Source organism: Kryptolebias marmoratus, linkage group LG21 (assembly GCF_001649575.2).
Source record: "Kryptolebias marmoratus isolate JLee-2015 linkage group LG21, ASM164957v2, whole genome shotgun sequence".
NCBI lineage: Eukaryota > Metazoa > Chordata > Actinopteri > Cyprinodontiformes > Rivulidae > Kryptolebias > Kryptolebias marmoratus.
This window is the reverse complement of record NC_051450.1, coordinates 4,232,611-4,259,409: the sequence shown is the minus strand read 5'-3', so window position 1 is coordinate 4,259,409 and position 26,799 is coordinate 4,232,611. Positions and strand designations below refer to the sequence as shown.

Genomic DNA, 26,799 nt, shown 5'->3' with positions numbered 1-26,799 from the left:
TCACAAAGTTGGTTCGCGATCACGTGGTTGTGAGACGTTCATTTTCACACACACACCTTTCATCTTCCATGGGACACTGGGATCACAACTCCTGGGAAGCTCCTCCCTCCTCCTACAGCGTTAAAACAGGTTTGTTTTGGCTGGCTTCTCAACTCTTTTGTCCTCGTACAGATTTTTGCTTCCTTTATCCCAACCATAAATTAAACTGTCTGAGACAGTACACACCATTTGGCACTTACAAATATGACGGTGCACAGTAATGAGCGAATAAAGGGAAATTGTTGCTATGCTGCCCGGCCGAGGCACATGTTCTCCCAGCCACAGCCATGAAGAGCCGCCTGTGTCTTTGGGCTCTTTTTATGTTCGTAGATTTGTAAGCTTTGATGGACCAGTTGTAAAGACGGCTGTATTTTCTAACACCCTCGGCCAGCTGCTTCTCAGCAGAGCACTAGAAGCAAATTATCTCCATTAAAGCTCACCTTTTTCGCATAAACATATAAACATGCCCACAACATCTTCCGACCAATCACACGATACTTGGTGCAAACTCCTATACGAAAAAGTTTGGCCAGGGTCTTGTGTCACAAAGGGGCTGACGAAGCTGCTTTGCAGACAAAAATGACAGTTTTCATCACGCAACCACATGAATGAGAGCTGACTTTGTGACTTCTCACGGAGTATGGAAAGGCCGTAAGGCCTTGTCCACACGAGAATGATTTTTGTGAATACATAAAAGCTTTTTGTTTCAGCCTTGTGTCCACACAAAATTTGTCTTAGGAGCCCCTAAATGTTATTTTTCCCAACTCGGTTCCAAAGTAAAAGAACAGTAAAACGCCACCCTAGCATTTTCGTGGATAAACTAAATACAACTTTTTGAAAACTATAGTGTCGTAGAACCAAGTCTAACCTAACCCATGACCCCAAGTGGGACAGATGCATTGACAGTAACAACAATAACAAATTAAATGGTTGTATTTGTGACATCGCTCCAGGCCAATAAAAACTGAGTTTTCAAACTGGCATTCTTGTAAACAAAACTAGCTTCTTGCCAGGCCAGGTGATAAACTGCAAAGTTTCTACAAACTACATGAGAAAGAAACAGATACAGAGAGATACAGAATTTGAAAATATTATTGTTGTGACTCGTTGGACAAGTACAGGTCATATATATATATATATATATATATATATAGTGCTATAGCACTACATATAGGCCTGGCATAGTTATTACAATTGGCTTGTGTTTCAGTGTGAAGGAAAACCTTTCGAGAAATGGCATTGTGTTTACAAAAATAATTTTAGAAACAATCAAAAACAAAAATTGTGCTGAAAACAAAAATGTTCCTGTGTGGACAAAGCCTAAAACCTTTTTTAATGTGTGTTAGATCATGCATTACCCATCAGGTAAATTTGTTATAAATGCTCTGTCTGTATTGTACTGGTCTTTAGGTGTATTGACCCAGGGTGGTGGTGTGTTTGGCACATTTGTGTCCAGCTTCTACCTCCAGTTCAGTCAGGATGGGAGACAGTGGCACACCTACAAAGAGCTTGTTTCTGCTGCTGAACCCAGAGCCAAGGTCTAACAGCAAAAAGATCAAAATGCTAAATGTTCAAGCAACCTTTCTATCCTTTGTAGATATTTAAAATGCTGTGCTGTTGTTGTGACTGCAGGTTTTCCTTGGTAACCATGATGATCAAGGTGTGACAGAGAGCAGGCTGGACAGGATAGTGTTAGCTCAGTTTGTCCGCCTCTTGCCACACAAGTTCCAGAATGGGATGTACCTTCGGCTTGAGATCATGGGTTGTGGTGATGGTTGGTAGACTCTTTTACAGATCTTTTGTTATTGGTCCTCAAATGTGTATATAAATAAATATTCCAGAATATGCTTTTATCTCTTCTCTAGGCTATCACTGGCTAACTTCTCCCACTCCTCCTTCACCAGTCTCTCCAGTACTGGGGTGCAAAGAAAAAGAGTTCCTCTGTAAAAATGGCCGTTGTGTGCCGGCAGGTCCACTGGGAGTTGTTTGTGATGGGATCAATGACTGTGGAGATGAATCAGATGAGATGTCCTGTGGTGAGATATCCAGTCTGACCTGCTACAGCAGTTCTGTGAACTGTAATACATTACCTCTGTTTTTTTATTGCCCAATTCTAAAAGGCAAATACTTTTGCCCATCTCTGTGTGTGTCTGGTTGTTTCCAAAATATCTCATGAACCACTTAAAAAAACAATACTGAAACTTGCAGTAAGTAATACTTATACACATGCATTATAAAAAAGCCATTTAGTAAAAGTTATCTAAGAAAGCCAGCAAATTGCGTGTAATCTTCACTTCACAATCACCCATCCTGACAAGTCGAGGCACATGGCTGCAGTGAAAAGGGGTTAGAGAGGACAAGAAAGACACACAAACAAACACAGAATGGTTGATCCAGGTCTAGTCTCTAGAGAAACGTAGACAAAATGATAAAATAACTTACAAATACAAACATGGAGAGTAGAGCAAATAACGACAGCATCAGAGAGAGGAAATGTGGTCAGTTTGTCCTCCAGCAGTCTAAGCCTATAGCAGCAGAACTAAGGGAGAGCTCAGGAAACCCAAGCCAACCCTAACTACAGGATTTATTAAAAAGGAAAATGTTAAGCCTAGTCTTGACAGCAAAATTTGTGATTCTGTGGATTAAAATTTAATTTAGTTCAATTCAGTTTATTTATATAGCGCCAACTCACATCAAAAGTCACCTCAGGGGACTATACAAAAACAAAACAAAACAAAACAAAACAAACACCAAATCTAATTTATTCCACCTTCAAGTTAAATTATAGTCAATTCACTTCTTCTGATAATACAATACATTCACAAACAGTACATTATAAAATGCCAAATTAGTAAAATCTGTCCATCTATGAAAGCCAGCAGATTGCACTGAATCTTGACTTCATCAGTGACAGTGGAAAGGAACAACTTTTTTTTAACAGGAAGAAAACTCTACCAGAACCAGGCTCAGAATAGGCAGCCATCTGCCTTGGCTAGCTGGGGTTTGAGAAGACAGAGAGGAAACACAGACAAACAAAAGGATTGGTCCAGGTGTAGTTTATATGAGTATAAAAAAACAAACAAATAATAAAAAAAAAAACACTGGTTATGCAAATGTGGTCAGTATGTCCTCCAGCAGTCTAAACCAAACCTTACTACAGGGCTAATCAAAAAGGAAAGTTTTTAGTCTAATCTGAAAAGCAGACAGGATGTCAGCCTCACAGACAGAAATGGGACATTATTTTCACAAGAAAGGAACCTGATAACTAAAAGCTCTGCCTCCCATTCAACTTTTAGAAACTCTAGGAACCACAAGTAAACCTGCAGCCTGAGAGTAAAGAGGTCTGTTCGAAAAAAATATGGATCATTTGGATCTTTTATATAAGATGGAGTTTGGTTGTTGAGAGTATGTTGTTGGTGGTTGCTTTGTACGTTAGAAGTAAGATTTTGAATTCTGTTCTGAATTTGACATGGAACCAAAGGAGAGAAGCTAAAACTGGAGAAATATGATTTCTCATTGTAACTCTCATCAGAACTCTGGCAGCAGCATTTTAGATTTTTTCTTTTAGTTTTTTTGGACACCCAGACAATAAAGAATTACAAAAGTCCAGCCTAGACATGATAAATGCATAGACCGGATATTCTGCATTATTTGGGACAAGATGTTTACAGAGGTGAAATAAAGTGGTCATGGTAACATGTGTAATGTTGGGGTTAAAATACATATCCTGATCAAAAATAACACCAACGTTCTTTACATTAGAATTGGAGGCCAAATAAATGCCATTCAGAGAAAGTGAAAGGCTGCAAAGTTTGTTTTTAAGATGCTTAAGTCCAAAAACCGCAACCTCTGGCTTGTCTGGGTTCAAGAGCAGAAAATAAAGAATCATCCAGGTTTTCATGTCTTTAAGATATGCTTGGAATCTAAATAACTAAATTAATTAGCCGGGTTTTATGGATAAATATAACTGACTGTCATCAGTGTAACAATGAAAATTTAGCCTGTGCCATCTAATAACTTTACCTAATAGAAGCATATATAAAGCAAAGAGTATTGGTCCAAGCACTTAACCTTGAGGAACTCCATGACTAACTTTTGGTGTATAAAGAAGATTCATTAACATAAACAAACTGGAATCTATCAGATAAATATGATTTAAAGCAGACCTGAAAAGGGTTTTGTAGCCAACATCAGTTGAAAGAAAAGCATAAAATATGTTTATTATCAAATTTCCCAAAAAATAAGTAAATATATATTTTTAATACTAAACCATGAAGAAATCACTTTTTTCTTGTTTTTTTACATGACCCTCTGAGCAGCTGAGGTTCAGTAGCTCAGTATTCATCCAGTCACTTCATCAGTGAGTGGATGAATACTGGTGCAGTTTAGTTCAGTTTGTTGGAATTAATTGTTCAAACTGACCAGAAAATACCACTAGAGTTTCATTTTTTGGCTTCCCAAAAGATAAAAACCTTCCTCAGACATGGATCCATAACGTCTGATGTGGGAATTACTGTCAGAACTCGGGTTCAGACCACTTCAAAAAGAAGACACCACTCCGACCCTCATTAATGTGGTGGACTGACTTCCTGTCAAAAAAAGATAGGGATTTTTGCCAGCAGCAGTTCTAACTGTTTTTAATTTTAAAAGAAAGGTAAATGAAGAGGAGGACATCGCCACAGAGAAGGAGAGAAAATAACACTTTAACTTCAAATCTGTCATTAAAAGGTCTGAGCTGCTTACAGGCTGACAGCCTGAGATCAGTTTGTGATTCAGAGCAGTTTGTTATGGATGAAAAAATATAAACAATCCATGTGTGATTAAACAGATGTCATAGTCTGAAACTGCTGTTGATTAGTTTACTCTGGTGTAAACCCCACCCCACAAATCACCCACTTCTGAAATTATTGACTTAAATGCTAAAAACAGTTTAGGTAAAGAAAAAACAGATCCCTGAAATGTTGTGTGGATGTGTTTGACTGAATAACACAGGGGCGTCACTAGGTTTTAAGGACAAGGGGGGCTTAGCCCCCAGGAGATGCACAGGATGTGAGCAAATGTAGTGGGCGAGAACACAATTTCTCAAACAGCTAACAAAACCTGAGTTGCTTTTCCACATTTTTGGACACATTTAACAGATACCTTACTGTGTAAACGTTTTAAGCAACCAATTATATTTTTATTCAGAACATCAACAAACAGGAAATATGTTTACAGTTTTAACAAGAAAAATAAACTTTTTTATTTTGTGAATTATATTATATTGAATTTTTGTAAAAAAAAAATAAATAAATAAATAAAAATAATATATATTTTTTTTTTACACCAAAATTATTTAGGGGGGCTTGAAAACATTTTAGGGGGGCTGAAGCCCTCCTAAAACAGGCCTAGTGACGCCACTGGAATAACATATATAAAATGTCAGTTTTTTGAGATTTGATTTCAGTTCAGCTTCAAACCATTGAGAAGTGTTTCTGGAATCCCAATATCATCATCATCATATGTCTCTGTGATAGAATATTGTGATCGGTTGTATCAAATGCAGCACTGAGGTCAAACAGGATAAGTATAGACAGAAAACCACAGTCTCAGGTCATAAAAATGTCATTAAGAACTTTCACCATTGTTAATTCTGTGCTAAACCCTGACTGAAACTCCTCAAACAGATTATTTGTCAGTTAGTTAACTTTTGAAGTTGACATGATTCAAGATGGCTGCCACAACCAACTGACCTTGAAAAAATAACCTTTTTTTTATTTTTATTTATCTAAAATTTGGTGAGATAGTAGGAGAGACTGATACTTAACACATACTCTAAGAGATAACAGATTGTGCAAGATCTTTTTAAAAATTTTGCCAATAAATATTTAAAGTTTGTTTGTCTGTTAGCAAAGTATTTCTTGAACCACTAAGCCAGTTTAAAAGAAATCACTTTGAAAACAATCATTGGACATCTACAGCTGATTAACTTTTAGAGTCACCTTTAATCAAGATGCTCTCCACAGATAATTGACATTAGCCAACATAAAATGTTGATAACTTTGCAGATATTGAGCTAAACTTTGATGTGGTAGTAGCTTACAGTCATCTGCAACCCATACTCTGAGCAAAACATGTTGCAAAATCGCATAAGATTGCACATCATGTTATTTCCAAGGTTTGGTCAAAATGGCTACAACTCCAATTTTCAGCATAAGATGATTTTAGTCTAAAACTGTGGCATGAAAAGCATCAGGAAATATGCATTCCTTTACTTCATTTGTACTTTCCTGTTTCTCTTTTAAGATTTTCTCAGACTAAGCTTTTCCTTTTTTCTGTCATAATGTTTTAGTATGTATTTTATATCTTTTTTCAGTGATATACATAAACTTCTCATATACAGGTATTCAACCCACTAATGTCCCCAGCTGTCCTACTGGTCAGTTTTCCTGCCTCCCACCAGGGGGCTGCATTGAGGTAAGCAAGCTTTGTGATGGCTTTCATGACTGTCCCAGAGGAGAGGATGAAAATGGATGCCACCTCCATGACATCACTACGCACCCAGACAGGTGAAAGTTTGGCCACAATCTTTTGGTAACATCAAAAGCAGTAATAGAGCTATTTACCCATTGCTGTTTAATCATTTTAGAGCGTACACACTCACCCCATCTCCTCTGAAGACTCCATCTATGGCAGCTGTTTCTCACTCTGCAGTAACACCAACAGTAAGAAAACATCCGTTCTGGATTAGGATCAGTTCTTCCAGATTTAATAAAAATGTGACAACAATTTCTCAAAAAAATCTAAATAATTTCACGATTAGATTATACATTATTGAAAAAATAAATAAAAACTTATTTGTACTGTGGATTCTGAAAAATTCTGAAAATATTGTATTTGTTCAAAGCTTTTGGACATTTTATTACCATATTGTGAAAGTATAAATACAATTTAGCCAAACCTTACTGCAATGATTTGTACCCTTTATTGCCTTCCTCATTAAACTGTTTTGAAAATATAGACATCAAAATCCAAAAGTTGCAAGTGATATTACAGTATATTATAAATGTTGTTACATATTTGAACAAACTGTGTTCTAATCTGATGTAATGCATTTACAGCGTGGTGGCCCTGGCTATTACGGTAGGTTTTAAATACATATTTTTCTATTTTTACTATTAAAAAAAAAGATTTTTCTTTTACAGACTTTCAACAGGTATAAATGTAAATGGTATGATAACTCTTTAATTTTGCAGGAATTTGCTCCTTTCCTCTTGGACTGGAGGATGGGAGAATTCGTTATGGTCAGCTGTCTTCATCCTCGCAACAAGAGAACAACCCTGCTGATGCTGGAAGACTAAATATTGTTCCTAACATGTGAGTGAATACATTTAAGCTTCTGTGGCAGGCAGGACATTTTTCTCCTTGTTCCATCCATCATCACTTTCACATTCTTAATTAGTATATAAATGGTTGCTTGTAACTGAGGGTGTAGTCTGTAACATTTTTTCTCATTTTGGTATATTTTCTTATTTAAAGGGGAAATTAAATAAAATATTTAAACAATAAGCTTTTTTTTTTTTTAGTTAAACGCTATTATAAACCACTTCAGTATTCAATTTCTCTTATTAAAAATTCTAATGACTTGTTTTCAGAGTTTTTGTGTCAAAATTCAAAAGTGTTCTTATCTGAAGTGGGGTGATTGTGTCGGGTGGTGTTACCTCCTTGGTTGGTGACGTAGTCAGGACACTATGGGACACTGAGGAGGTTACTGTCACAGTGTTTATCAGTGAAAATAGAGCAGAAGAAGCAAGTTTGGTTAACAAGAGTACCGATTTGAAAACACGTTTTATTTTTTGGTCTTGAGTGATGTTATTGGGAACTCTAGCCCTACATTTGACAAGAGGAACCCTTGAGATTTACAGTGATGTCACACAGTCTTCAAAGAGTTTTCCATAAGGACAGCATGAGGCAGCAGGTGGCGGTCAGACAGCGACAGGTGGCAGTTCGTACAGTGAGAGGCAGTGGGTTTTCTATTGAAGGTTTGTATTTCAGGTGCTCCTTCTTCAAAACGTTAACTGCACAGTCAGTAACCAGACTTTGGGTTGTAATTTTCACCAGGAGCTAAACTAATCACATCCATCAAACTTTCTTGTCCTTTGGGAAGTTGAAGAATGACTCAGCTGTTGGAGTTTCGAGTCAGTTTACACAATTAAATGCAACACACTGAACCATTTCACCCCCAAACTATCTGTATTTGCTTTTTACTGCCTTGTTTGAGTACATATGTTTGGCACATGGTACGTTAAACTTCTGAGTGATCACAGAAAATGCAGAAGAGACACCAATAATGTTTTTGGCCATTTATTATTAATTTTAAATTAGAGTATATTTTTTTTAAAATACGAGACTCTAAAAAGAAGCACATTTCATGGCTTTTTTATTTATGTTACCTTCAAAAGACTTTCTTTCCCTTTAAAGTAAAGATTATTAAGAATACACATAATAAATTACATATCTTCTCTGATTTCTGCAGTCAGGTTATGGAACCAGGTTGGAGCCCATTGCCTGCAGATCCCCAGCCATATTTTCAGGTGGATTTCTTGGAGCCTAAATGGATATCAGGGGTGGTGACACAAGGGAGTGAACACATGTGGGGTTATCTCACTAAATATCATCTGGCATTTGCTCTCCAAAATGGCATCTTTACAGATTTTACAGAAAATGGAAAGCCTGGCGATCCTGCTAAGGTTTGTGCAGTTTAATACTATACTGTTTGTGCCAAATGTACCTTTTTGCAATGTAGATAATGATAATAAAAACTGCTCCCAAAATGAAATAAAATGATTAATTAAAAAGTAAAAGTTCATTATAGCACTCATGACTCTTTGGTTGTCTTGTAGGTGTTTAAAGTTCGAATGGTGGGCAGGACCCCTGTGACCCGCTGGCTGGGTCAACTTGTTAGAGCTCGCTACATGCGCATCATCCCTGTAGAGTTCAGGCACACCTTTTACCTGCGTGTTGAGATTCTTGGCTGCGGAGGAGGTGAGGAATTAAAGTAAAATGCAAAATATGACCAAAACCTTTAGAACATAATGCAAACTAGCTAATCATCAGTATAGGCTATCTATCCATCCATCTTCTGCCATTTATCAGAGACTGAGTCACTGTGGCAGCAGCTTATTCAGAGAGTCCCACACTTGCCTCTCCTTAGCTACAGTACCTCCTCCAGTTTTTTGTGAGGTACTATAGGGTGTTTCTCCCAGTGGGATTTGGTTGAAACATCTCTCTTGGAAGGAGTCTCTTTAATGTGTTGGTGCAGGGATGCTACGCTATGTTCCTTCCAAAAACTCAAATTCCTTACCCTAACCCAAATAGTGAATCCAAGCTTTCTGCAGAATAAGCTAATTTCAGCTGCTTGTATTCATGATCTCAATTTTTCAGTCATTATCCATAGCTCATGACCACAGGTGAAGGCTGGAAAGTTGATTGATTGGTAAATTGAGGCTGTTTGCCTCAGCCCTTCTTCACCATGCCAGATCGGTAAACTATTTGCATCACACCAACTCAATCTGACTATCAATTTCCTGCTCCAGTCCACCCACACTCCTGAACAAGATTCCACGGTGCTTGAACTCTCCCACTTGGGGATGTGGCTGATTTTCAACCCAGGACTGGGAGTCCACTCTGTTGCAGTTAAAGACCATGACTTCAGGCTTGGAGGTGCTGATCTTCACCTGACTGCAGTCACAATGCCTGCTGGGGCGTGATGAGGCCAACAAGACCATATCATCTGCAAAAAGCCGTGATGCAATCCAAAGCCCTCCAACCTGGAAGCCATCTGCCCCTTGACTGCACCTAGAAATTCTGTAAATAAGTTTTGAACAGAATCAGTGGCAAAAGGCAACCTTAGTGTAATTCAACACTTAAATGATGTCCTGGTAAAAAAGTCAATATAGGCTTTTTTTTTGTAAGTAATTAACTGTATAATCTTTATTTTATCAGTGTTTGTATTTTTTCTCCTTCACATGTGGAGATGAACTAGTGGTCCCCAGCAGTGTAACATCCCCCTCTGGAGTTGGAAAAGTTACTGTGCAGCGCTGTAAGCCTGGCCAGTTTTCATGCCAACACACAGAGGAGTGTATCCCTGTGTCTGTACTTTGTGATGGTCAGGCAAACTGTAAGGACCATTCTGATGAGATCAACTGTGGTAAGAGTTACTGTAGATGTTTACCTTCTTTGTTACAGTAACCAACAGATCATTTTCCTGTCCAATATTTCTTTTATTTGCACTTTCCAGGTACTTTTCCAACCAGAGGTTTTCCAGGGCTTCACAATCAGACCATCTACACTGGGTTACCTGGTTTCCATGTTGACAATGTAACAGGTGGCCCTGGCATACATACTATGAGTCTGCAAAGTGGGCTTCCTGGTGTAGCAACAGCAGGTGTCACAGAACCAACTAGACTTCAGAAGACTACAGCCGCAAGTTCTGGTTTGTGTGATTTGCTAATTTCCACTTATTTTTGCTGTGATCAGATGAAAGCTTGAAATCTTTCAGTAAAAAGGCTGCCTGTTGGTACACCTTAACTAGAAATGCACCAGAGAATTGGCTTGTAACTGGCACTGGTCGATATTCAGCCTGACTGGCCATGATCAGCAAACAGCTGGTCAACACTAAAAAATCTGATATTTTTCCAGTCATTGAACGTATCACACCTTCTGCAGCTTTGCTCGGCTTTGATTGTTAGGAAAGTTTTTTCTGCATAGAGAAAACATGAAGTTAGCTGGATGTAGTGTGTTTACAAATAAAATCAGAAGAAAAACAAAAGTTGAAAAGGCTGTTAGAGGGAAATAGCAATTTCTACAGAGTGAATATTTTCTGCAGATTCTTGGTTTGAGCTGGAGCTCAACAGGCAGAAGAATGAATTAAAGCTCTGATTTAAAAACAACAAAACAACAACCAAAAAGAAATTGTGGATCAGGATGTTAGCAGGAATTTGAGTTGGGAACACTTTCATCCGATGTAGACACAAGGACTGCTGTTACTTTAGCAATGCTAATGACGCTAATAACGCTAATAAAAGATAGTTAAAATGTCAGCACATGTAATGTTTGTGCTGAATGAAGCCAGAATGCCGACTCATGTCGAGTTAAAAAGAAAACTGATTTATTAACAAAAAAAGGAAACAAAAAGGTTGACGTGGCAGCAAACGAAATCAAAACTAACTAAAGAAACACAAGGAGGATGACACAAGGTCTTGACCACGGCATGAAGAAAACAGATAAACAGCAGAGACAAACCTGAATGCAGAATGAATGAATCAGTGAGTAGTGGAAGCTGATGAGGAAGTGAACACAAGTGACTGATTAGTAACTCGGGACAGGAGAATTTAATGTGGAAAATGGAATTTCCCAAGGAAGTGCAATTAGTCCAGTTTTAATAATTATTATGATTATTGACATTTTCTCAAATCTTGATAAATGTATAAAATATGCTCTTTATGCAGATGATGGGGCCATATGGATGAGGGGAAAGAATGTGAAACATGGTAGAAAAAAATAGGAAAGCAATTAATAGTAGAAAAATGGTCTCATGAATGGGGTTTCATGAGACCAGTCCTGTTTTATGGTAATCACAAATAAGATAAATGTTAATATATAACATTGTATGGACAGCCTTTAGAAATGGTAACAGAGTTTGTGTATCTAGTTATGGTTGGACAGTACATAGACGTGAAAAACACAAATGGATTATTTAGAAACAAAATGTAAGAAGGTTAAAAATCTACTGAAAGCTGTGGCTGGAAGTCTCTGGGGTGCAGATAGACAGTCTTTATTAAACATATATAGAGCTCTCATGAGATCAACAATAGATTATGACAGTATTATATATGGAGCAGCTGCTAAAACAACACTACAAAAGGTAGATAGATTACAGCACAGGGCATAACATATATGTACAGGAGCAGTGAAAACTATACCCATTAATGCTCTGCTAATAGAGACTGTGAGACTTCGCTAAAGATTTGAATAAAATTATCACTAGTAAACTGGATAAAAATTAAAGGAAGTAATGAAGATAGTATAACATCTAGTATTTTACAAAACTGTTGTGAATATTCAAAATTCCAGAGTAATGGATTTGGATTGATAGTAAATAGATGGGCTAAATTGTACAGTTTAGAGGATAAAGAAATAGCACTGTGTCCAATTAGTGCTGCCAACAGGAAATAATAGGAAAGACTTAACATTAGAAATTTAGCACAGTTTGTATAGGTTACATAGGGTGGTACTGACATTTGGTTCTGTTGGGTACCAGCTCTTGAAGGGGTCAAAGGTAATGCAACTGTAGATAAATGACAGTTACAATCCCTTTTGGAAAATGGTTATTAAGAGTAAAGAAATAGAAATATGGTAAAAGAGGTGGAATGAAGACAACAAAGGACTGAATTTGAATAAAATACAAAAGTCAATATTAAAAGGGACATTTTATGCAAAATTTACTTTTTGCACGTTTTTGTAGTTTCATTTAGGGATTCAATGCTTCTTTTTTTTGCTTTGGGTTTATTTCAATTGTAATGAGAAAGGGGAAAAAAGAGATGGAGGAAAAGGTTTGAAGAGGAAAATGGAGATAGAAGTAGAAGAGAAAAAGAAAAGCATAGAGATAAAACAAGTCAACACCCTTGAAATCTGCCTCGGGACCTGCGGGAAGAGAAAACAAAACAAAGAATCCAGTTGTAGTTTGAACAGCTTACCTGTCCCAGAAACTCATCTCTGTTAAAGTCACGGCAGGTTTGTCTAAACTAACATTAGAACTATATTAATAAAACAGAAGAAAAGTGGGAAAAATAAAAAAAAAAAACTGATCTTTATCAGGCGGCCATCCGTACACTTTTCGGGTTCGGACCCACTGATTGTCCTGACCTGCTACCAGTCGAAATCGGACCCACTGATTGCAGCTGTCCGACTCGACAAATGTTGGTTTGGACCCACTGATTGCCGCTGTCCCAAAGTGAGAATCCTCAAAGTTTGAATTAATAATGATATAAATGTGTCAGAGCCACAGCGTTTAATCCTTCAGTGAGTTTTTATGTTTTGAGATGGGACACTGAGTTGGGGGGTGTGGCCAACAGCAGCTTATTTGCATAAAGGTGACAAAGCCCTAAAACCGCAAAACAGGCAGAACTGATCAGGTGAAATCTCAATATCTGAGAATGATTTTGTGTATTAAATATAATGAACGTGTTCTGTACAGCCCACAGACCTATCCTAACTTGTTCAAGAAAGCATAATAGGTCACCTTTAATCAAAAATATTATTGAGAGAAACAGAAGAGAAGAACTAATAATGATGAGACAAGGGTAGGTCATACCTATCTAAATGACATCATGTATTTAATTGGGAGGAAAAATAATGATAAATGTGAGAGATGTGGAGGGAAAGAAAATGTACATCATATATTAATGAACTGTAAAGTATATGCATCTGAAAGAGAGTGAGTAGGGAAAATGGTATGAAGAGCAGGAAAGAAATGGAGTCCAAAAGGAATATTGGGAACTGAAGGAAATAGAGGAAATTTATTTAATAAGGGAAGTTCTGAACAATCCCGCTTTACAGAAAATGTTAAATATAAATGTTTTGCTTATTTGATTCACATCTCCCTCAACCATCATGAGCACCCATGACATCGGCTTACCTTGAATACTTTGCTCTGAGGGCCAATTCACATGCTGGTCATGTGGCTGTGTGGACTCTGCACTACTGTGTGATGGGAGAAAGGACTGTTTGTACGGTTCAGATTAAGAGAATTGTGCTGTGCATTATCAACTTGTTATCCTCCAGGAGATTGCAATAGAATATACATCTAATTAAATGAGTATTAAAGTAGACTAGCCTGCACTGATTACATGTATACCATAGCTCAGACTGAAAGTTTTAAGTAAAACCTTTAAGTAAATAACATTATAGTTGTTAGCTTTTTATTGGCTGGGGATTGCAAGATGTGCATTAAATAAAGTTCTGTCACTTGATTACCATGGTCCTTCAGGTATCACAATCAGGCCAACAGTGACTCCACAGCTGCCACCGACACCCAGGCCCTGCTCATCTAAGCAGCTTTTCTGTGACAGTGGGGAGTGTATTCACAAGGATCGCAAATGTGACCTGCGAAGGGACTGTGCAGATGGATCAGATGAAAAAGATTGTGGTAGGTGAAACTCCAAAGTTCTGGGTGATCAAATTAATTAAAATTAATTTTTACAGAGTGCCATTTCACAAACCTTATCTCAAAGCACTATATAAAGAAAAATAGATTGTGTTGAATCTTCACTTTATCGAAATCCCCCATTCTAAACAAACATGTTGGTCTCATGATCTTGGGGTTTTTGTATTTGTTTTCATAGTTTGAGTTTTTGCTTTATGTATTCAGTCATAATTGTCCTTGTTTTTAGATTTTTTTGTTTTAATTTCCTTAGTTTCCTCCCCTTGTGACTGCTCATCTTACCCTCAGTTACCCTTGTTTCTCTACACCTAACTGCTACACTTCCTCTGCTCATTGAGCTCACCTTCTCCTTATTCTAGCATCTCCATGCACATACCTGTACATTGCTTCTCAGTATTTGCAGTCTATAGCCATTTTTCGATTGTCCAGTCTCAGCACAACTCGCTTTGCCCTAATCTGACCTGACACAATTGTTCACAGTCTTGGTAGTTTGCCAAATTCCCTTCCCTCCGCCCAAAACTTACCACCAACAGGTAAATAAGTGAAATAAAGTCAGAAAATACATACCATTCTATGCCATGGTTTCCAAAAATGCCAAGGCTGAGTTGAAACCACCTTCCCTCCACTGGTTAGGGCCTGTAAATAGTCCATTTGGCATAACTCTAAATTCTGTCATCAGCCAAAAAGCACTGAAACACCTGCACCTCTTCATACTACCACAGTGTTAGTTTAGATGTAGCCATTTAAATGGCTATATTATATATTTTTTAAATGATTAAACAATAAATTTCAATGCTGCAGCTGCGTAGTATTAAAAATGGTAGGTTTTTTGTGAAGGAGACACTCTTGTTATTGACGCCCTTCTCTGGGCAATCAATGGGCTGATGTCTGCTGACGACTCTTCAGCTTAACTCAGCTTGTTTGGAACTATGGCCCAGTAGCATCTAAGAAGTGAGTTGAAAGTGGGTGGACCATTAGAAAGACTTGAGTGGGGTTGAGTCGAGCCCATGGTAAAAGGCCAGTTGTTCCATCATACTGTTTTTGTTCTTTCAAGTTCCTGATTTTGGCTCCTGTTCTCCTATGAGTTTTTCTTCTAATATGCATAAACCAGTTTTTTCTGCATTGTTTAGGAACAACAAGTTCCCCATTTTAGTAATATTGCACAGGTGGAAAAAAGCAGTCCTGGTAACATTTTTAATGTAAGTTAAAAGACATCCTGATCAAAAATAACACCAGTGTTCTACACATTGGTAATGGTTGCCAAGTGAATGCCTTCCAGAGTAAGTGAAAGGCTGCAAAGTTTGCTCAAATGTTTGTGATATTTCTTAAAACTTGTCTTTTCCTGTCTAGTGGACTGCATAATGTCCCCATGGACAGCCTGGAGCGCCTGCAGCATGACATGTGGTCTTGGCTCCTTGTTTCGGCAGAGGGATATATTAAGGGAAGCTCTGCCTGGAGGATCCTGTGGTGGAGCTCAGTTTGACAGTCGAGCCTGTTTTACTCAAGCATGCCCAGGTCTGTGTTCCAAACATGCATGCATCATCCCTTGTACAACACCTTTTAGACATAAACCCACAGGTGTTTCTGCTCCTTCTTACAGTTCATGGTCATTGGTCAAAGTGGACAGAATGGTCAGAGTGTGATGCTTTGTGTGGAGGAGGAGTGAGACAGAGGAACCGAACTTGTTCCACACCCCCTCCTAAAAATGGCGGAAGAGACTGTGAGGGTATGTCCCAGCAGAGACAGAGCTGCAACAGCCAGCCCTGCACCACTGACACTGGAACACTAAAAGGTGAGTGTCAGAAACCAGCTCTGGATGTTTAAGCACTTTAGATATTTTTGTAACTTTAAGATTGTATTTGAACTGCTCCAATTTGATTATTCAGTTTCTCTTGAATTTAATCTGTAAACACTCTAAAATAAATCACTTTTCAAAGTAAGTACAAATTAACTTGTGAACAGGTTGTGCCAGTGGCATGGTGCTGGTGACAAAGGAAGACTGTCTGGCTGGAAGAGTTGATCCTTGTGCTCCAACCTGCTCAGATCTCAGCATGACCAACAACTGCACTGCAACATGTATAGAGGGTAGGGTTCAAAATGTGTCAAGTTGTTTTATGCCTTGTTAAGTCTTTGTTCCTCCAAATAAATAATTATTTTAATTTTTGTTTCAATCAGAATAGTTTTAAGTAGCTGAAACAAACCTTGAGACACCTGATGTTTTTCCACAGGTTGTCGCTGTCCTTATGGGTTGTACCTTCAGGATGGCCAATGTGTGAATTCTAGCCAATGTGTCTGTGACTGGGATGGTGATACACTGCAGCCAGGACAAGTAATCAGCAGAGATCAGTGTACCACATGGTGAGAGACAAACATTTTCAACATTGAAGAGATATATTTAAGTTTGCAACTGTGGAAAGCTTATGAACAGTTAATATGTTACTTGTAGTTAGCTCATTGAACAAAGTCAGTTTGGAAAAATAGTTAAAGTTTTAGATGACAGACAATGTACTTTAGTGATTCTTAACTGTTGGGTCAAAGCCCAAAGGTTGATTTCAAATTTGTTTTCAGTAGGTTGCAGGCCTTTGCCTGGGCAAAAAAATGTTTAAAATTATCAACGTTCTGATTGTTGTGTCAGCCTTTTGGTTAATGCTTGACTGAACAATCTTAATAAGACCGCTTTTTAAATATTCAGTGGGTGAGTATTTAATGAAGCTACATATTTTGGGTCTTTTTGAAACTACTTTGTAGTAGCTGGACTTTATTTCATGTTTGTGCATGAAAGCACTGTTGAGTCTGTTAAAAATGCCAGAGTTACAGGATAGAACAGTTTAGATTTTAAATAAAATGCAGCTGTTTGAAAGTAAAGGAATATTTCCCTCTCTAGCATTACTGCTGGTCATTTTGATTTATCAACAATTTTGTGTTCGTGTGTGTGTGCTGGAATATGATCTTAAGTTCAAACTGTACAATCCTTGCATTCAATAAATTTGAGAAGTTGAAAACTTTTCTCAGTTTGGGTCACGGTTTGTCATTAAGGGATGATGGTGGGACCCAGTGGCAGACCAGGTGAGAACCAATAATAATGCATACATGGACGTCTTAAAGAGACAGTCCATTCATCTCTGGAGTATATAGTACTTTAAGAACTGTGATATCAGTCATACAGCTCAGGAGAAACAGGGGGAAGTCCAGGCTAAGCTAATGGCTAGCCAAATGAGTGCAAGTTTTTTGAACAGCATACAGGTGTGAAAAACACTACATGAGATAATATTAAACTTGTACACTTTTGGATGACACTGTTTGTTTAGCTTGTTGCTTTTTTTTTTACTAAACAACATCCGTGATACTAAGCAAATGTAAGGCATGGCAGCTTTATTGTGTAGCACATTTCAGTAATGGGGTAACTCAAAGTGCTTTGCATAAAAAATTTAAAACACTTTGACCAAGTGCAAAAGAACAATAAAAGCATATAGATAGATAAAACTGTAAAATTATAGACGCTCAAATAAAGATCATTTAATAAAATTTAAATTAAAAGCAAGCTCTGATTAAGAACTTGACTAACAGATAAAAAGACTATAGAAACAGCATAAAATAATCTTTTGCTTTAATCAAAGGCAGTGGCAAACAGGACAGTCTTCAACCTCACTTTAAAGGAACTCACAGTCAGAGTGTTCCAGAAGTTTTCTTGGAGTTTGCTCCAAATATTTGCTGTGGAAAAGCACTTATATTTTTCCGATTGGTCCAGTAACATGTTGTGATCAAAAGCAGCATTGAGATCAAATAGACTTTGCTGCTGTCAATGTTCAATCAGATACCATTAAAGACTTTAACACAAACTGCCTCAGGGCTGTGGCGTGAATGAAAACACGGCTGGAAGATGTCAAAGGCATAGTTTAGTGGCAAGAAGTTATTCAACTGTTGAAACACAATTTTTAGCCAGAAAGGGAAGATTTGATATAGGTCTATGGTTATTATTAAGTGTTGAATCCATATTGTTCATGTTGAGGAGAAGCTTAACAACAACAGTTTTGAGGGCCTGTATGTGTGAAGCATAGATATACTGTGTATATGTGCTGATGGTCTTGAAGCTGCTGAATGTATTACACTTCTGGGAGTCGAGTAAACCTTTGGAATAACGAGACACACTGATCAGGTGGACTGATACAACTTATTGTTTGTGTAGAACACAGACTATAAGCTAAGAGCACAATGATAAACTAAACAAATAGTGTCATGCTAAAGTGTGGAGGTTTATTAATGGCTGATATAGCATTCCTTCAACGCAATGTGTTGTTTTTTGAGGAGAAATTATTTTAAAAGCATAAAAAACTATTAAAAAAAACTTGCACTCATTTGGTTAGCCATTATCCTAGCCTGGATTTTTGACTTTTGCCTCTTTCTCCGAGGTCTGTGCTCTATGACTGATGTCAAAGCTGATAAGGTACTAACTTCACTAAAAATGTTTCAGTGCTAGACCAGGACTTGCACTAAAGCTGGTTTTTAACTGGTTCTAGGTAACGAGTTAGTTTAGTTAGTTATTTAGTCTAGTTTTTCTGCTGCTGCAGTTCTGATGAGAGTTTGAAAGAGAAACCATATTTCTCAAATTTAGTTTTAAATTTAGTTAAAGTTAGTCTTTCTACTTTGACGTAAATGGCTTCATTCATCCCCCCTCTCAAACCATCTTTTTCTATCTAAAATATAAACATTTTCCTCCGGAGTTTTTTGAGTAACAAAATGTTCATATTTTAGACAGAGAAAACAGCTGGTTTGAGAGTTGAAAAAGATCAACTTTAAACCCAGGAGGTCTCAGATTTCAGCTCTCTAAGGCCCAGTTTACATGTGAACAATTTCCTGGAAATGACTGAACATCTGTAGGTTAGAGCTGATTTAGGACAGCAGCAATCCACTACAGTTTTTGCTAAACTGAGTTTATTTAAAGAGTTATCTACAACAAGCAAGACATTCAGTGTTCAAAATTTTTGGACAGAATCCCACCTCATAATGTTCAAAACATCATTTAAAGATGCCAAACATCACGTAGAGCTCAGTGTGCTAAAATGATGCATTTGCTTTGTATGTCATAAACTAATGTCTGAAAAAGAAGAAAGAGCTGAATGTTGAGTTGTTTATCTTCTGCCTTATGGATAATTAAAGTGATAAAAAGTGATAATCTGTTCTTTTGTTAAACTACCAGCATGTGTAGAGAAGGGCAAGTCACCTGTGACATGTTCAACTGTGTAGCAGCCTGCCACTGGTCTGCATGGTCTTCATGGTCCACATGTCATGTAACCTGTGGTGCGGGGCTACAGCAACGTTACAGGTCAGCAAGTCTTACTCACAACACTTTTAGACTGCCTTGTATACTAATATTACTTTCCACAAAGCTCATTTTAACAACAGATGTTTAAAGGTAAACTGCTTTCTTCTTGCAATATATATATTCTACTTACTGTTATATGTTTTCTGGTTTTGTATGTCCCTATAATCCTTGGCTGTTCTGTCCAAACTGTCAATTTTTACCTATGTAAGGTTGTAGGTGGTACTGCCTCTTTTAAAGCAATACTTAGAAAAACTTTTTAAAATAAGGCACACTGTTTAGATGCAGTTTTGGGGGGTTGGGCAAAGGATTTCCCGACTGGCTTGGGAGCCATGTTAAACAAATATGTTCTGTCAATAAAATCCTTTTATTTAATGACGAAAAAAATTGTATGTCATCTTTTTAGATGACATCTTTTTAGCAGATTATTCAAGGGAATATTACTGTCGCCCTGAAGTGCAAATCACATCAACAAATCACTAAACACAACTACAAATTAAAAAACATGACATCTTCAAAAACACAATGACAAATTAAAACCACAACGACAAAGTATAACCACTATGATATCTTAAAAAACACGATGACATTAACCTACTGGAAGAGGTACGTACCAGTGGGAAATAGGAGACATCGCTGATTGGACGACAGCGCAATGAAAGCATGTCCAGTATCACCTCATATGTACTGTTTGTCCTAACTCAAAATATTCTTGGATATTTGAATATGTTTGGGTCACCGGTAACAGTCATGTTTTCAAAAACGCTCTACAGGCAAATTAACTTTCAGTTCAAAAGCAAAACGGCGCCGTCATCCAATCAACGATGTTTCATGTTTCCCATTTTTTACTACCTCTTCCAGTAGGTTCATGTTATTGTGTTTTTTAATTTGTCGTTGTGTTTAGTGATTTGTTGATGTGGTTTACACTTCAGGGCCACCGTAGAATCTGTCCAAGTACAAACACAAAATGTGTTTTGGTTTTCATTTTAACACACAGATTAGACAACTTTCAATATAAACAGAACAAGCAGACGCTTAAAATATATGCACAGGAAATACATGTTTTTCTGCCTGTAGGTGTATATTTTTGTGTTTTACTCACAAGTATATTTATTCACTCCAAAGCTATTATTTCAAGTTAACCAGATACTTTTGATATTGAAATGATCATTTAGCTATAATTTAGCCAACATAGATGTTTTCCATTAGAATCATCTTGTATCTTTGTCAGCCTCCCAGAGGCTCATCTAGTTTTACATCTGAACACCTGCAAAGCTGACAAACTAATTACACTGAAGATAATATTACACATTAAAAACATTTACCTTAAAGTATGCTAAATAAATTGGTTAGAGAAAGATGCTCATGCTGTGCCTCCTCTTCTTCTTCAGCTTGATTTCTAAAAGATTGTTCACTCTGAGCTGCATATATTTTGTCTGAACAGGAAATACACAAATTCAGCAATTTTGGTCATATAAATGTAATAAAATGACTTGAATCCTACATTAACTGTATTTATACCGTAAATAAAATTCCACGTCTGATCTCACCTTCCTGAACATTTCCCCACATCTCTTTTTGTACACTTAGATTTTTCAGCTCAGTCTACATGAACCTATTAAAGGCAGATGTTGCCAAACTGCTACCATGCTACATGACCGATGTGGATTAGGTTGAGAACATCTGAGTTGTGTCTCCTCAGGTCTGCAGTAATTCCAGCAGGACCAGTAAGAGTCCAGCCCTGTCCAGGAGATTCCTCTCAGTCCCGTCGCTGTTTCAGGCCTTGTCTTCCTGGTACCTCAATTCATACCATTTTTTTTTTTCGTGAAGCATTTTTTAAACAGTTTTGGGCAATTAAATATTCTACAAAAACTTGTTGCAAAAACTGTTTTTTGTATTGTGCAGTACTGCCTGATGGTGTGTGGAGTAAATGGACTGGCTGGTCAGAGTGCAGCAAGACATGTTTCAACCATGCTGACAATGTGGGAATAAGGCAACGATTTCGCAGCTGCAATCACACAACATTCAACCATACGCTTACACAATCTCTGTGCAATGGAGATGATGAAGAGCAGGAGCCTTGCAACACTGTTCATTGTCCAGGTATGAGTAATGCAGGCCCACATACAGGTATTTTTTTGTTTTCCATACATCTAAGTTTGGTAAAAGTGAAAATTTAAAACCTTTAAAACATGATTATAATTGTATTCTTCCAGTGAATGGTGGCTGGTCACTCTGGTCACAATGGTCTCAGTGTTCAGCTCAGTGTGATTCAGGCGTCCAGACAAGGGAGAGGTTCTGTAATTCACCAGCACCACAGCACAGAGGCAGTAGCTGCACGGGGCCTCATATACAGACAAGAGACTGCAACTCTCACCCCTGTTTAGGTAATCTATCACTTTACTTTGGACTATAAAGAGGTTCTTTACATGATACATGTGTTATTGTCCGTTTCCCTGGAGAAAGAGTGCTGTTGGTCACTTTAGATACAGTAGAAAAACAGCAAATGTCACAATGTCCCAGTGTGGATCCAAAAATGTCAGAGATATTATCTTTGGAGCCAGAATGTGTCTGAATCCTTTGTTTAATGTTGAAGTAAAAATACTTCAACATTAATGGCAACCACAAAAGGGACAGTGTGACACTGACTTTTACTCTATTGCAGTGGCATAAGCAGTAATTGTGGGGTTTTGGGGTTTTCTCTTTGTTTTGGTCTTGTTTCATTTTCGTTTGGTTTTGTTAATCTTTTTGGTTTGTTCTGTTTGGGTTCTGTCTCTTTCTCTCATGTTCATGTTTCATTCACTCTTCCTCAGTCACTCTCTCAGTTTCCCTGCCACGCCCATCTCCACCTGTCCGTCATTATCCCCACACACCTGAGTCCACTTTCCTCATCATCCTCTGTGTTTAAAACCTGGTCATGTCCTTTCATACTCTGCTGGTTCATTGCTGTTGTTCATGTTGTGTTCTGTTTCTGTCCTGTCTGTTCCCGGTCCTGCTCCCTGCTCCAGTTTGTATTTTGTTCCTGTCTTTAGTTTTTTGATTTTAGTTATGTCTTCAAGTTTCGGCTGCCACGTCAGTGTTTTGTTTTTGTTTATCCTTTAGTTAAATAAATTACCTTTACTATGAGTCTGTGCTCTGAGTTCGTCTCCGTCATCATGCCTCCTGACAGTAATGAGTTGGGCTTGACTAAAAAGAGTGGACCAACACAGTTTGTAAAATAATTGGAAACTGGACTGTTTACTTCTATGTTGAGCCTGTTTTCTACAACAGTAGTTGACAAACCATGCAGCTTCTAAAACACAAAACAACATGGACAGAAACTTTACTGTTAAAAACTTTCTTTCACAAAGTGTATTTCAAACAGATAATTTTATTTTAAAGAGGTTGAAAAACATTTAAAGTAATACTTTAACAGCATATATTTAATTAAGAAAATCAAAGCATTTTAAAAATCAAGATTCTGGATTATTAAATGTCTTTGAGTTTATACTGAATATTATGAAAAAATACAATCCATCAAAAAGGTTGTCATTAATTCTTGACTTCCTCTTAGATATTATCATGAAACTTTCAGCAAATGTTGTTTAATAGATGTGCTACTTTATTTTGTGGTTAGGATAAATACTGATCAATTAATTTTTATTAACTAATAATAACCTTTATTTAGTCAAAAGACTGGGTTTGTCACTGCATCACCATTAAAAAGCACTTTCTACATGATACCAAATTTTACTGGTTTTAGAAAAGCCTGTGCTTATGAATCAAATCAGCTGATATTTGGTGTATAGATGCTTTAAATATGAGGACTGAGTGGTTTGGAATTATTAAAGCCTCTGCATTCCTATCCCTATTCATGTACTCTATCATGTTTACTTTGGACCATAAACTAATGATAAAATTACATTGTACTCAGGTGTTTGTGGTTGTTTTACATTAATTAGGTTCAATAGTCACAATGTCTCTGCTGCAGAGTAGCGGCAGGCTGAACATTGTCTGACTGCCATCAGAGGCTCTGGATTATAGTAAGAGGTATGACCACAGAGCAGACCCTCCAGGATTTCGCGATGTTGCGATCGCAACTATTAACGCAAAATCAAGCAAACTCCGCAAAATCGCAACTTTGCCCAAAACACCGCAACTTTAACCAAAATAACCCCAAATAACTGACGAAGAAGAGATGTGACGTCACAGAAATCCTACCTTTTATCTTAATGCTGTGGCCGTGTTGAAAAAGGAATCTATTACCAGGACAGGAACACATCAATGTTCTGGCCTCTGAAATCCCAGCTGGTTGAGGCAGATGGCTGAGCTTCTTGAGCCTAGCTTTGCTCAGGATGGGAGATTGGAACTAAGGGCAGATTCAGTGCAATCCATAATTTTTCCAAATTGGCATTTTATAATGTATGTGAATGGTTTTGTACAGTGTCCAGAGATGACGTTTTTTGTAAATTGGCGCTATAGAAATGAACTGAATTGAAAAGAATTGAAAACAGCAGTAGGCTCAGTTTTGTCTTCTTGCCTGTATATTTGATGGCTCTCTGCTTCACCCTCCTTGGGCTGAAGCAGTAGCTCATCCCAGTTGCTGTCCTTGCCTGGGCATTATGTAGCCTTCATCAGTTGATTGGAGCTTAACTAGATTTTTGGGGAAGTTATGGGTCCTCACTCCTCCATCCTCTACTGTGGTACTGCAAAAAACAGCTAGACATTGAATTGACATGTTCCCTTTAGAACAGTGTTTGTTGCTGACAAAACAATCTGATTTCTGTAATAATCAACTACAGGCTGTAGCTCTGGTGGTTTTTGAAATGTCATCACTCCATAAATGGTAGTGTAAATTCCATTTTAAAAAGCCCCCAAAGGATCTAAGAAAAGTATGTTTTAAAATGAGAAATCTGCTTTAAAACAAATGAAAAAGTCATTATCATTCAGTTATTTCCTCTCTCAAGGTTTTGTTTTCGATAGTGTTGGTTGGTTGGTTGGTTAGTTGGTTTGGCTGTCTTTTAGCAAGATTACTTAAAAACTAATGAACAGATTTTGATAAAACTTTCAGATAATGTTGGCATTGTCACAAGAAACAACTGAATACATTTTAATGATAATTCAGATCAATCTGGATTAATGACAATGACTAGGTTGATGTCACACTCTCTCTGAGTGCTTCTTGCTTATTTATGTTATTTCTATCAGGATTTATAGCTTTTCTGGCACCAAAACATGATGTTACACGCACGTTAAAGTTATTTCCATTATTTTAGTAATCTAATATATTGATTCCCTATTGTTCTTGTCTTTTCTTGTGCCCCTTAGGTGTGTGTCCTCTGGGAATGATGTACATGACTGCAGCTGACTGTGAGGCTCAGGGTGGCGCATGTCCCCGGGTGTGCTTGGACATGACCTCAGAAGAGGTTCAGTGTGCAACCTCTTGTTATGAGGGTTGCTATTGTGCCCCAGGCTTCTACCTGTTTAACAGCAGCTGTGTGCCTTTGACACAGTGCCCATGTTACCACTATGGGCAGATGCACCCAGCTGGTACCACCCTGCCTGTTGACACATGTAACAACTGGTACCCATCTTTAATAAATCATTCAATTTAAAATGAATTTAACATTTTATTGAAAACTTTTGTCACAGCAGGAATGCATAACATCTCTAAATTCCTTTGTCACCCATTCTTCCAATGTGTGCCTTAAACAGTACCTGCACTAATGGAAAAATGGAGTGTGGGACAGTTCCTTGCCCAGGTGAATGCTTCACCAAGAATTATTCCTTTCTTCTCTCTTTTTGTTCTAGTTTTCCTGTTTTTTATTTATTTTTTTGTTCTTAAGCTAAGTTTATGTCCTTTTGTCTCGAAGTGGACTGTGGCTGGAGCAGCTGGACACAATGGAGTGCTTGCAGTCGAACATGTGATGTTGGCATAAGACGGCGGTATCGTTCAGAAACCAATCCACCTGTAGCTTTTGGTGGTCGTCCCTGCAAAGGAGAGAGAGTTGGGATGGATACCTGCAGCATTGAACCCTGCCTTGGTGAGAAAGATTTAACTGTCAGTGTAGTTGCTGTTATTTATAAGTTTTGTTTTAAAATGTGATAGAAACACACTTGTGATTTCTCTGAAGGTGTCAAAGAACTATGGAGTATGTGGTCGGAATGTTCAGTGTCATGTGGAGGAGGTTACAGGACCAGAATCCGTGGGCCCATCAGAATTCATGGCACAGATCAGCAGTTCAGCACCTGCAGTCTGCAACCTTGTGGTACCACTGGACTACAACTCGCATTTAATGTTACAGCTAGACTTACATGTCGACTTTTTTAGAACATACTCACACAAAGTACACTTGATTTTTTTTTTACTGTTTTGCACAGCAAAATAACAATAAAATAAGGATAGTTACTAATGTTTAAATCTATTAGGTCATTAATACTTGTTGCCAATTGGTGAAAGGCGGGTGATAATGTTTTTGCCTCTCTGTGTAAGTGTGTGTGTGTGTGTGTGTGTGTGTACATTTTTATGAACCACTGCACAGATTTTAATAAAAACTTTCAGAAAGCAATCATTGGCTCCTATGTAACCAGTTATGGTTACAATCACCTATTTGTAATAATGTCAATATATAATAATTATATAATCTTCTTTTTGTTGTTCCCTTTTCTGGGGTTGTCATAGCGAGTCATCCTCCTCCATTTTACTCTGTCTTCTGTGTCCTCCGTCTTCACTCCAACCATGTCCATGTCCTCTCTAACTGAATCCATATATCTCCTCTTTGGCCTTCTTCTTTGTCTTTTTTTCTGGCTGACAGCTGCATCTCTAATATCCTTTTACCAGTATACCCACTGTCCCTCCTCTGCACATGTCCAATCTAACTTTGTCTGTCCTCACTAACTTTATCTCCTAGTCGTTCAACCTGTGCTTGTCATGGTTTTACGGGAATGTTTGACCCACATGCAGAATTAAGCTCTCAGGGAAAACCAATAGCAGTTTAGCAAGTTTATTGTTTGTGATAATGAATCTGGTCCTGGTAGAAATCCTCCAGGAATCCAAATCCCGGAATCTCAGGACTGCGGCAGGAACTTGAATGAAGAACATAAACATTAGACAGGCTTCAGGTAGGTAAAGGTGTTGAAATGTTGGGCCTTGCTTACAGGTTGAGTGGAATGGTGATCTCAGGAGGACTGTCGGGACTTGTAGAAAGGTAATTGACTCACAGGTGACGTCAGCAGATGAATGCTGATTAATGGAGCT

General features: G+C 37.8%; 1 protein-coding gene across 1 annotated transcript in view; it reads left to right on the top strand.

Annotated features, from left to right (window-relative positions):
• scospondin (subcommissural organ spondin) overlaps nt 1-26,799 on the top strand; it is a 233,202-nt gene that overhangs the window by 90,185 nt on the left and 116,218 nt on the right. The window contains 23 exon segments of the mRNA XM_037973323.1: nt 1,450-1,577; nt 1,672-1,813; nt 1,953-2,075; nt 6,422-6,587; nt 7,140-7,161; nt 8,922-9,063; nt 10,055-10,228; nt 10,319-10,513; nt 10,558-10,597; nt 13,698-13,831; nt 14,069-14,227; nt 15,593-15,757; nt 15,843-16,034; nt 16,205-16,327; nt 16,471-16,600; nt 19,440-19,565; nt 21,265-21,356; nt 21,468-21,665; nt 21,779-21,949; nt 24,870-25,125; nt 25,257-25,303; nt 25,415-25,585; nt 25,676-25,810. Of these exon segments, the coding sequence (XP_037829251.1) occupies nt 1,450-1,577; nt 1,672-1,813; nt 1,953-2,075; nt 6,422-6,587; nt 7,140-7,161; nt 8,922-9,063; nt 10,055-10,228; nt 10,319-10,513; nt 10,558-10,597; nt 13,698-13,831; nt 14,069-14,227; nt 15,593-15,757; nt 15,843-16,034; nt 16,205-16,327; nt 16,471-16,600; nt 19,440-19,565; nt 21,265-21,356; nt 21,468-21,665; nt 21,779-21,949; nt 24,870-25,125; nt 25,257-25,303; nt 25,415-25,585; nt 25,676-25,810 (3,231 nt within the window).